Here is a 12,369-nt window from a genome sequence, read left to right as displayed (position 1 = left end):
CTCCAGAAAGGCTGGATGTTTGGTTACAGGTCTTGGTGGGAGCTGAAGATGGTGCCCGTGATTGTGGATGCTTGACTGCTGCAATCCCTCGCAAAGAGAGAGATGATGAAATCTGAACCAAGAGGTTACACAAATGCTGGACGCACCACTTGGATTCTCCAGTCTGTAGTTTAATCGGGACATGTGTCCAACAGACATATCTTAGGTCATGGGTTAGGCAGGGGTCTGGGACGTTAGTGATAGAAATCAGCTTCACTTTAAATGAGATGTAGATGATAGACCCATGAAGATTTGACTAAAACTGTCCCTTCATTTTGAGCTGCTGGGGCAGTTGGGACAGCGGGGGACAGCCTGTGTGAGTGCTCAGCTTCTGCTCCCTGGAAGAGCCCAAGTATTTATTTCCCTTTCCTTGGAAATTTCTTCATTATTTGCTGAATTTCTGACCAGAAAGAGCTGTTTGCTCTGGCACCCTCCTGTGCATCTCCAGGGTCTGACGATGCCCAGCTGGGAGGGCGGCTCTTGCCAGAGGATGATGGATCCCATTGCTTTCCCTGTTCCTCTTCCCCTCCTCACCCAGGTATAGCTGCTTGCAGAGTTGCAGTCATGTATCGCCACAATTAAAAGCCAGGTACATCAAAACAAGACGGCAAAAGCCTCTCCCTTTAATTACAACAGCTTCCCAGCACCTCTGAGGAGGCGGCTTAGAGCTTTGCTGGCAGCAGCTATACAAGGAGTGGGGATGAGCTGCCCTGCCATGGTGAGGAGCAATGGAAAGGGATTTCTTCCATCTTTGAGGGCTTTATTTTGTAGGAGAGGAAGTTGCATAAATTAGCAGGAATTACCAAGCTGTTAAATTACACTCCTTCATGAAATATGTTTATTTTGGAGCCAAATGACGACTCGCTTGTTGGCTTCTTTGCCACTGCAAAAACCTCTGCTTTGTCACATACCGGTTATCATAACCTTATTAATTGCTAGGTAATTTATATAGGTGAGAGGAGGTTATGCCTGGTGTGTGGGGAGGGTTGATTGTCCCTGTGGGAGCCCAGAGCCCTTTGGGTTGGCAAGGTTGGGGAGGATGGAAGTTTCAGTGCACCCAGAGATGGTGCAACTGGGAGCCCTGCATCAAACCCAGCCTCCAGCCCCACAGGACTGTTTCTGGGGGCTTTCAATACCATTATAAGATGCGAAGCATCCCACAATCTTAACTCCTCATGGCTTATCTTTGCAGCCTGGAAAAAATGTCTTCCTGAGGAACTCCCGGCAGAGGGGATCTCCTGGTGGAGCCCTGCCGGGACCTGCTGCTGCTCAGATGAGCAGCAAAATCTCAGCATCAGCTGTCTTCTGGGGATGTGCTGCAAAGATTTCCAGCATGTGCTGCGTCCTGCCGTGATGGGAAAACAGGCTTTTGTTGAACCTCAGAAATAAATAAATTGATTGCTGAACCTCACCCCGCAGATGGGTAGGGCTGTGTCACACCGGATCGATGATGGGCCAGAGAAACAGTCCAAATGCACCTTGCAAAAGTAAATCTGTTGCAGGTGGTTTAAAAAACATACTGTAATTGCTCAAAAAACCTTGCTTTTGAGGTCATCGTGTCCCTTCTAGCAGGAAGAAGAGCTGGGAGCAGAGCCTAGGCAGTGGGGCGTTCATCTCGTGGGCTCTGATTTGCACTTTAAATTGCTCGTGTCTTGTCCCAGACCCCTGGGAGCTGCTCGGTCTTGGCACCAGCACTTTTCCTTCCCCTGATAAGGGCCCTGTGCTTGCTGGGCTCTTGTAGACAAGGAGAAGGTGAGGGAGCAGAAAGGACAGAAGCCCTCCTCCATTTCCCCTGCTGCAGTCCACCTTGCTGATGACAGCAGAAGCGGGCAGAGAAGATGCAATTAAATATAATATAGGATATTGGCCCAGCCTGCCAGCAGATGCCCATGAGATCCATTTAGTGCTGGACTTTTCAGCCCCAGGAGTGATAACATGGAAGGAAACGTTGGGTTAATTTGAAAATAGGTCAATGGGATGTAAAGATAACCCTGCAGTCATCTGATTTCAGAGAGCCTGCACCGCACTCGGGAAGGGAATGCGTCCCCTGGTTGATTAAAGTACCTATAAGGGGAAAATAGCAGGACGAGAGGCTGCTGTAGGTTTATTCTGGAGTAGGCACAGCTGGTGTATGCAGCTGGCGGAGGGGCGAGCTCTGCGCTTGCATCCGCTTGGATTGAAGCCGCTTCGACTGCTCTCTCCCGAAGAGGAGTGAGGGCTGAGCCGATGCACTAATCCTGGGTGTTGGGATGGGACAAGCCATTGGGTCACCTGCTGGGGCCCCATAGGTGCTGAATCAGATGTGAGCTGGTCGTCATCCTTGGCTGGTCTGGGAGGGGAGGTTCCTCTCGGGGCTGGGATCAAGTGGTTTTCAAAAACAAATCTCTTGGCTGTGCTGGCTGAGAAGAAGGCATTTGCACTCATCAATTTTATTTGCGTAATTTCAAGCACCATTAATAGTACATGGCACGAGGAAAAATCGGGGAAATCTCACTCCAACCATGAGTGAAATTGGGTTTAGTAGAAAATTAGTTGACTTAACTGGCAAATGATGAAAGCTTGAATAAAGAATGTTTAAATAAGGAAGAATGAAAAAAAAAATATCCACCCCACCTCAGAGGTGCAGCCTGGATTTGCATGATTGGAATATTAAGATCTGTGGTTATAAAGTGTTTAGGAGGGATACGGGGGGTAAGTGAGAGAGATGCTCTGCTCCAAAGACACTGATCCTGCTTTTAGATCTATTCCTGCCTTGCAGCCTTGGCGCTGGGAGTACAAATGGACGTGGCAAGTCCTGAGCACCCAGAGAGGGGATGTCTGGCAGGTTGCAGTGATGAGGGGGAGCGGGGGAGCCAGACCTGCTCTATCGAAGCAGTGGAAAGTTTTTTGGAGGCTTCAGTATGAGATACGCTAACTGCCGTCTCCTACAACCCCTTGTCAAGCTTGGTTAGGGCTTTTTAAAATTACGGGTGATTTTGTAATGGAGCAGCTTGTGTGATGCATACCAGCTAGAGGATGGGGTGTGCTGCAAAAGACGTGTTACGGTTTGGGGATTTCTAGTTAAACACAAGGTTTATGGATCGGCTGAGTTGTTCACCGCAGCGCAGGTCGGTGTAAATCAGTGTTGCCATTTGGCTGATGACTGAGGAAAAAGCAGCGTGTATGTGAGAAAATGTGATATTTTGTACTGCATCTCTGCAAAATCTTGGGGTTTTTTACTGGCTTAAAAATTCCCCTTCTACTTCAGCCTCCCTAGAAGGAGTGGGTCTCTTTTTGCCCTATTTATTATACTGAGGTGGCTGCTGGAGGTGAGAGCCTTTCTATTCCTGCCATCTTCCCAATCAGCCATGTCGTGTAAAATTGTACATAAAAGTGATAAAACTACAACCTGTTTCTCCCATGGCTGACCCAGCTGGGCTGCCCTGAGCTGATGCTTGTATTCCTTTTGACAGGAGCAATGAAGCAGCTGCAAACACAGCTCTTTGCCTTAAATTGAAATCGTGTTTTTCCTGGCTTTGGCGAGCAGCATAGTTCCACCTTTACTTGCTCTGTGGAGTAACGGTCGTGGTCAGGATTTTGGGATGAGCCTTCAGCAGTCTCAGGTCGGGATGGGGCTGGAAGAAGGATCTTGATGCCCAATGCTCAAGGGCTTGCAAGCCATATTAGAAGAAGAGGGCGATATGGTCTGGAGCAGACCAAGAACCCTTTATCATATCTATAATGGCCAACAAATTCACTGGCTACATATGACCCCTTCTGATGTTAGCGGGAGACTGGAGAGCAAATGCTTGTGATAACTGTATCACTTGGCTGTTCCCCAGGTGGGAGCACCTTTGATTTCCTCTGCAGGCAGCCATGGGATCGATAGACGAAATCCTGTGTGTAGTTGTAGGTCTGGGCAAGGGATGAGCACCCTATGGATGTGCTCCTCAGAGGATGGACCCTTGGACTGTGGGTCCATTCGAGCTTCAGCTGAGCAAAAAGAAGAGGATTCTCAGATTCAGAAAGGGAAATTCAGAGAAATTAGAATGAGTGAGAGGAGTCACATAGAGGGAAAGCTTCAAAGCCTGGGAATGTAAAACCTGGCTGGACCTTTATTCCTAAGAAAAGGGAAAATACTTACAGGTATGGCTGGGATAAATTCCCATCTCTGCATAGGTGCTAGGAAGTGAAGAGCTCAGAAGAAAACAAAGACAGACAACTTGGCAGGCAGGAGCTAAGGGTGAGATTTCACACTGTCTGAGCTCAGACTTGCAAAATAAAACAGAAATTCCTCAGTCCTGTTAGAAGGACTGAGAACGAAATAGGGTGACTGCGTGGTGGGAGTGGGGCAGAGGCCAGATGGACTAAATCAGCTCAACATTTTGGTTTTACATGAGGATGATGCTGTTGTTCTTTGGGTATGAGTGGGGTTATGAGAGCAAAGATGAGGAATTATTGTCTTTAGGAGGAAAAAAATACAAGAGCGTTGAAACTGAGGGGTGGATCATTTGTATTTCTGAGCAAATTGGCACTCAGAAATCACAAGTACATGTAACAAGGATTTTTGAGAAACCTGCTGAAGCTGGAAGGTGTCACAGGGATTTTTCTGAGAAGGAGGAAACGTGGTCCAGACAAGCAGATGGGCTGTCAGGCTGACATCAGTGGTACACTTAGTGGAACAGCTTTGGAGAGAGGGATTCATCAGTTCACAGAGGTAATTGAAAATGGAAGTAGACATACTGCAGGTTTACCAGCCTTATATCATGCCGGATTAATCACATATCACCCTGGCAGCAAGGTAACTGATGATCTTGATTGATAGAGAGATTGTAGTTGATCTAGTTTATCTGGATTTTCATAATGTATTTTATCCGCTGGAGGAGGAAAGAGGGGCTGAGTGTGGCTGTTGTAAGGAACTGGCTGAAAACCCACTGAACGAAACCCAGAGTCTGGCTGCCTCAGCTTTATTCAACTATTTCATAAATGGGACAAAAATGAGAAATATTAATTAAATGTACACAACACCCAAGGATAGGCAGTGCCACCGGAGTCAAGGGGAAGCTGATGGTGCTTTGGGATGTGGTGGGTACCTCCAAGGACTGGAGTAGCAGAAACAGTGAATGGTGTGTGCTGGGAGGGATATGGGACTGGGAACGGGGAGATTTAGGCTAAGCGGGGAGCCTTGCAGGCAGGGAGGTGGGGAAAGATGTGGCTTTACAAGTCTGTCACTGATGTGTTTGCAATGAAAGCAAACGAAATCTGGTGTCTTCGACAAGAGAGGTCCAGGGGGAGTGTTTGTGTTGAATGAGATGCTGGTGAGCCCTGGCTGGGAATTCTGTGCAAAAGCCTCATCATCCACATGGGAGGAGCAGGAACTTGGCTGAAGCAGGTGCAAAGATGGGGAGGGACCAGAACTCCTCCAAACCTTAGATTTTTGGCCCAGAAAATAAAAACTGGAGAGAGGAGAACCATCTGCTTCCCCCTCCATCAACTAGGGAGCTGGTTGCTGGCCCCTGTAAATGCCCGGCAGGGAAATGAGTGTTTGTGTTGCAGGACGTTCGTGGTCCTGGGGCGCTGATCGGTCCCTCTGCTTCTCCCCAGTCATTTAGGGGTGCCTCCAGGACGGGGAAACTGCCCCTTGACCAATCCCTTGCCTTTTGACCTGATTTACACTGACTACCACGGTCTCCAACAGATGAAGCAGCACATGGGGCTCTCCTTTAAGAAATACAGGTAAGCAAAACCCATCCCTTCTCTTACTCTCGATTTCATTAATTAGCAAGCAAAGACTAATGGTAATGACCTTGAAGGATAGACCCCACATCTGAGGAGATGGACCCTTTGATTGCATCTTTGATTTTTGCCTGACACTGCCAGCTCTTGCCTTGCTGTGTTCCCTGCTGCCCTGGCACGAGGCGATCTGCTCACTCTGGAGCCTCATGTGTTTAAGATGAAACCTCATTAGAAGAGACTGAATTGGGAAAAAAAACCCTGCGTGTGCCTGTGGTGTGTGTGTGCTTCAAGTACCGTGCCTGCAGCCAGGGGTGGCCATAGCACAGAGGGAAGTGCAAGCCTTTTTTATTTGCAAGAAGCCCCATCTCTGGCTCCTTCAGCATCAAGACAAATGTCATCATCCCCTGGTACATCACCAGCCAGGAAAATATGCGATTTAATTTAGTGCTTATAGTCCTGCTATTTATTATTTTTTCCCCCATCTCTTCCATTATCCTACACAATTTTATTAGAGAGAAAAATGACAAGTGGTATTATTGCTTTTATTATAAATGCATTTGCTCTCGCATTCAGCTTGTTTTGCTCTTCCCTTGCTTGATGCTCCCCTTCTCTCCTCGGTCTTGTGCTGGTAATGGCTGCCTCAGCGTTGCTGGGATATTGGGAAAAGCATTAACAAGTCTTCAGGAGATACATCACTCTCACATCCGTCAGGGAGATGAAAGCCCTGCAAGGGGAAGCTGCTGGTTACAGGAGGGAGCAGTGGGTTGGGAAGGGCTGCTTGAGATGTTCCTGCACCCTCTGCTCAGGGAGCAGGCAAGGGATGAGCTGTCTGGGGACACCAGATGTCCCTGACAGTGGGACTTTCTCAAACTGAGGTCCTCAGGTCCTGTCTGCTCCCCCAGGTGCCGCGTCCGGGTCATCGATACCTTTGGGACGGAGCCAGCATACAACCACGAGGAGTACGCCACGCTGCGCGGCTACCGCACCAACTGGGGCTACTGGAATCTGCAGCCCACCCAGTTCATGACCATGTTCCGTAAGTGGGGGGCGGGGGCACGGCGGGGCGGTGTCGGGGGCTCACAGGCGCTGCAGAAGCAGGTCTCACCTCCTTCAGGAGGTGATGCACAGGCAGTGCTGCCCTCCCTGGCTCCACACCTCTTCCCCTTGCCTGCAAGGAGCTCCCAAATCTGCTTGGCCATCTCTTGGGCTATAGAAATGCTCTGGGGAGAGACATCTGGCTCCTTCCTCTGCCATGGGTTGCCAGCTCCAGCACAGTTAGGGCCAAACACAGGGCACAGCCAGCAGCTTCCAGCTCCCGGGAGGGGAAACACAGGGCGGTTTTAGTTGCAAAGCCTGGTTTTATTTTAGCTGGGATTCTACAGGTGAGAGGCAGTTCATTGATTTGGTGACCTGTTGGCTGCTGAGTGACTCACAGGTTGCTTTTTCCTGGCTGGGTAAAGCCCTTTTGGCAGCTTTGATGCCTTACTTTTTAAATAGTTGCTCGAGTGAGTTCCAAAGCATGTATTTTATGAGCTGCTTGGATTCATGCCAGATTTCCTCCAAGCTCCAGCAAGGCTCTGGAACTGGGCTTATCTCAGCCTCTGTGCTACAGCGGGGTTGTGTTCCCAACCCCGATGAGGTCCCAGCAGCAAACATCTGTCCGGCCAACAGATGTTTGCCATCCCTCCTCTTGGTGTCCACAGCTCACACCCCCGACAACTCCTTCATGGGCTTCGTGTCGGAGGAGCTCAACAAGACAGAGAAACAATTCATCAAGTCCAACAAAGTGAGCAGCATGGCGGTGGTGTACGGGAAGGAAGCCAGCATCTGGAAGGTGGGTGTCCTCGGCACTGCGGGGAGCACCCAGGCAGGCAGGGGCAGTTGTAGGCAGAGCTGTGAGGCAGCACCAGCCTCTGGCTCTTACCCTGAGCTTTTGGGGCACAGATCTCAGTGTGGTTCTAGAGAAGCATCCTTGTCCCATTCATAGAGGGGAAGCTGAGGTTGCTGCAATGATGTGACGTGTCCAGCGCCTCCGAGCCAGCAGGGCAGAGGCTGGTGAGACCCCGTCCCCTGCTCTTTGCTCTAGGCAGTGCTTCCTCCCAACTGGCTGCTTAGACCGAGGATTTCATTTCAATGGTGTTATGTAATTAATTGCAGTGATTGCCATTAGGTGGTTTCCTGTGTTATGATGCGGATGGTTTGTCTCTGCTTTCAAGTAACCGCTGCCTGCCCGCACCTGTAACACCTGGGGATGAGGGGTGGGCAGCTGCATGGGGGCAACCCTCCAACGCCCCCAAAACATCCCCCTGCATCTCCTATAGCATCCAGGGGATGTCTATCCTCCCCCCTGGCTTATCCAGAGCTAGCCAGCTGCGTTCCCTTTCAGGGCTTAAAAAAAGGAGCTAATTCTCATTGTATCTTGATTTATTTCTGTTTCTTTTCCCTTTGTGCGCTGCCTGGGGCTGTTCCAGTTGCAGGTACTGTACCACACCAGCTGCTGCTGGGCTTTACCTCTGCACATCTCGCAAGAGAAGAGGTTTTGCTGGAGTTGACTTTGCCAGGATTGATGCTTGTTGATGCAGCTGGGGGCTGTGTCTCCTCCCCATCCCCACCTTTCCTGATTAGCAGCTCTGTCCCCACAGGGAAGCCTGCAGTGGGCCAGGATCCAGCCACACCATCTCCTGTTTGCTGGTGTTTGTGGCTTTTCCATCACCTTCCACATCTGAGAGCAAATCCCCCCAGCATCCGCCTAGCTCAGGGGCTCCCTAAAAAATATACTGAAACACACTAAATCTCATTTTGTCAGAGCTGTAACATCTTGTCTTCTTTTTTACCATTCCCTCACCCTTTCTTACCCAGAAATTTCATTTGAGCCTAGTTAGGTTAATTTGGGAGGGCACTAAAGGAGTTAAAACCTCAGAACAGACATTTCCCTCCGCCATTAGTGCTAGGAACGTTTGCTCCTTTTAGCCAGAATTCACAAACAACACCAGTTTCTCCAAAACTGCATATTTGGGGTAATTTATTACTGGGTGAAGGGGCTGGGGCTGGTTCTTGCTGGTGGCTCTTCCTTGAGGCCAGGCTGCCTGGGCATTACTTTGTGTCTTGTGCCACCTCATGTAATAAAATAAGGGAGAAAAGGAGCGTTTTCTTATTTTGACTGATTTTGAGGTCTAGGAAGGAAAAGAGCACCTCCATCTTCTGGAGCCGGGTGCTTATTTACAGACCTTGGACCAAGCGCCGTCTGCAGGGCAGGATCTTTCTGACATTTAGAAACATTTCATTAAACCTACCTTCCTGTTATTTCTCATTTCCTACCCCTCTGAACTTCTCACCTCTGGCTCGCAACAGGAGCCGAAGTTTTAATAAGCTGGGAAAGGCTGTTTTCATCAGGCTGCTGCCCAGCTTCCATGGGTTGAAGCAGCTCACAGTGCTCAGATGCAGCAGTGGTGGGGGTCTCCCATGCCAGCCCCTTCACCGTGCAGGGGGGTTGGTCCCCCCCAGTGATGCTCAGTGATGCCAGGTGCTACCCAGGGACAATAATCTGTGTTTCACTCCCATCTCCCCAAGCACTTTGCATTAGGGAATTGATATCAAAATGGTGCTGATTTGGGTGTTAGTGGCACTGTTGACAGGATTTCACCCTGCAGGCTCATCCCACTAAAAGCACTTGTTTTAAGCCTCAGAGAAGTCCAGAGGTACGTAGCTGAGGGCAGAAATACAGTGTTCAGGAGGCTTTAAGGCAACATACAGAGTTTTCTCAAATTCCCCATTTATACCTCCTTATTCCCTCCTGATCTTTGCTCTTTTGGGGCCTGGTGCAGCACTGGAACAAGCTGAAAATGCAGCATACAGAGAATGATCCCTGTGTACTTTTTCCAAGCAAAAAAAATCTGCAATAGAGAAATTGTTAAAAAGGAAGATTCTTTCTGAGAGCAAAAGGAGGAAAGCCTCCAAAAGAAGAAAACTGGTGACCCCCTTGATTTTTACAGGTAGTAAAACAGGATTAAACCTGAGTAAGGAAATCCTGAGGACTTGTTACTTGAAAAAGAGGCCATTAGGAAGCTCTGGTCTTTGCAAGCTTCCTTCTGAATCCCCTGAAACCTTTAATTCAGCAGCCCCAGATTGGCAGATGCCCACGGAGGCGTCAGGGGAGGCAGGAGCTCGAGGTGCTGATGTTCAGGGTGCTGGATCCCACAGCTGTTCAGGCTAACTGGGAGCCTGGGGTGGTCCAGGACATGTGTCTGAGGGATGCAGAGGGGAGGGTGTGGGTTTTGCACTGCTGTGGATTGGGCTGAAGCATTTAGGGTGCTCTGGAACAGCAGCTTGAGAGTTAAATCCCTCCTCATCACCATTTTTCTGGTGTGGTTCACACCTCTGCCTTCCTCTCCAGGGCAAGGAGAAGTTTCTGACCATCCTTAACAAGTACATGGAGATCCATGGCACGGTTTATTACGAGACACAGCGGCCGCCTGAGGTGCCAGCATTTGTGAAGAACCATGGGCTGCTGCCACAGCACGAGTTTCAGCAGCTGCTGAGGAAGGCGAAGGTAGGCAAGAGCCAAGTGGGGCGTCCACAGGACCCTGTGCCCTGTTAACCAGCCAGCAGTGAGAACTCAGTTGCCTTGAGAAAGAAAACCTAATTAAAGGAGGAGGTTGGGGGGAAAGGCCGTTATCTGCACTCCTCCCAGGCTTGCAGGCACTATCAGCAGGGCTAATTAGCAGGGAACCGAGCAGAGCACATAATTTCAAATCAAGATGTGTCTGACGAGTTTCTCCTTGCAGACTGTCCACAGATGGAGCACAAAGTTTCCTAATTAATTCATTTATTGCTAAGCGGGGTGGGTTTCTCCCCGCCCCAGCTGTGATAAAAATAAACTTGGAGTAAGTGTGGGGTGTGTGGGCACATCCTGGTCACCTTCACCTGGTCACCTTCACCTGGTGTCTGGGGGAAACGTTGATTCACCACTCCAAATGGCTTTGACAAGCAATATTTCTCTGCACAGGGCCAGTATGATGGTCGTAGCCCCCATGAGGGAACTTGCAGCTCCTGAACACCCCATTGCCTTGCGCAAGTGGGTTGTGAGCCATGGGGCAAGGGGAGTTTTTAGCACAGTTAAACTATGGGGTGCTGCATGGCATGGAGCTGCCTTAGAGGCTTGGTGTGCAGGACCAGAGCAGCAGAGAGGGGTGCTGGTGGGTTGTTTGGCAGATTTTCCTATGGGGTTGGCCAAGTTTGCTCACCAGCACATGCATTTCCCTTGCAGCTCTTCATTGGTTTTGGTTTCCCCTACGAGGGTCCTGCCCCACTGGAGGCAATCGCCAACGGCTGCGTTTTCCTGCAGGCGCGTTTCAACCCCCCGCACAGCTCCCTCAACCACGAGTTTTTCCGCGGGAAGCCGACTTCAAGAGAGGCGAGTCTGGCAGGAGGCGAGCGGATGGGCTGGATGGAGCCACCCCCTTTACACCGGGATTCAGGCCAGCCCCGGGGAAGAGCAGTAGCTAAACTGAGATTTATTTTTTTTTTTTGGCAAGATTTTCTCCAAATGCAGAATTGCAGATACCCGCAGATGGGGTCCCCTCTCCCATCCACACGTCATCTCCATCTGGAGCACTTGGATGCAAGGGCCCCTGCTGTGGGTTTGGGGTTCCAAAGGAGAAAGTGGTGCAGGAGATTTCTGCAGACCACAAACCCCAGCTCCTTCCTCATCAGCACAGATCCACACACAGCCCGTACCCTGCTCCCAAACCAGGGTAGTGCTCCCCTCTTCATCCTTTTGTACACCAAGAGGGACACTGGGACCTCCATGGTGTTACAGGGGTATTGAAATCCCTCCCAGGCTTGCCTGTCACTGGGAATTCAATCTAAGTGAAGCAGAAACTCTTTAAAAGTTAAAGGGTTGAGAAAATTGCCTCTTTTATTATTAATAAAGTGGATAATGCAGTGCAACGCTCGCTCCCGCTGAGAAAGACTTTGCTGGGAGACTGTGTGGCTCAGTCCTGCCGCAGCCCAGCTTGGTGGCACCCATCATGGGGTGGGGGGCACTGGGCTGTCCTGGACCCCTGTGTCTGTCCCATGCACCCCCCTAATTACCTGCCAGTGTCAGCACCCATCCCAGGAGGGTGCTGTGGTTGTGCTTCAGCCTGGAGCCAGGAGGGCAGCCAGGGACCAGAGCTGTGAAATGCCCCGGGGTGTTTATACGCCGGAGGGGAAGGAGGTGATTGATCTGTCAGCAAAAAAATGGGAAAGGACAGCAAGCTGGAGAATAAAATACAGAGCATGCCCTGCTCTGCTCCTCCAGCTGGCAGGTTTTCAGGCCCCTCTGCAATGCTTCGCGGTGCCCCCAAAACACCTCCTCTGCTCTGCTTCCTCTCTCTTCCCTTCCTGAGAGTAGATCGGGTTCTGGCTGCCTCACAGCAGCATGTGGCTGAAAAGGCAGCTCAGGGGCTGAAACAAAAGAGGTAGATCCCCCAAAATTGCCTGGTGAGAGGCAGGTGGCTATGGGGTACCAGTGTGTGGGGCTGCCTGTGGCATCAGGACAGTGCAGCTTCCAGCACTACTTTCTCCCTGTGCCAGACTTCCCCAGCCTTCCGTGGCAATAGATTTTCTCTCTGC

At 50.2% G+C, this 12,369-nt stretch overlaps 1 protein-coding gene across 2 annotated transcripts in view; it reads left to right on the top strand.

The window, feature by feature from the left end:
- Positions 1–12,369, top strand: part of MGAT5B (alpha-1,6-mannosylglycoprotein 6-beta-N-acetylglucosaminyltransferase B) — a 69,588-nt gene that overhangs the window by 47,241 nt on the left and 9,978 nt on the right. The window contains exons 9-13 of one of the 2 annotated variants that reach the window (XM_074921787.1): positions 5,623–5,754; positions 6,657–6,790; positions 7,458–7,588; positions 10,148–10,303; positions 11,021–11,167. In XM_074921787.1, coding sequence (XP_074777888.1) covers positions 5,623–5,754; positions 6,657–6,790; positions 7,458–7,588; positions 10,148–10,303; positions 11,021–11,167 — 700 coding nt within the window. Of the gene's footprint in view, positions 1–5,622; positions 5,755–6,656; positions 6,791–7,457; positions 7,595–10,147; positions 10,304–11,020; positions 11,168–12,369 lie in introns of both variants that reach the window. The other variant, XM_074921788.1, reaches the window with a different exon arrangement.

The sequence above is a fragment of the Athene noctua genome, chromosome 18 (genome assembly GCF_965140245.1).
Source record: "Athene noctua chromosome 18, bAthNoc1.hap1.1, whole genome shotgun sequence".
NCBI lineage: Eukaryota > Metazoa > Chordata > Aves > Strigiformes > Strigidae > Athene > Athene noctua.
This window is presented reverse-complemented; position numbering and strand designations above follow the sequence as displayed.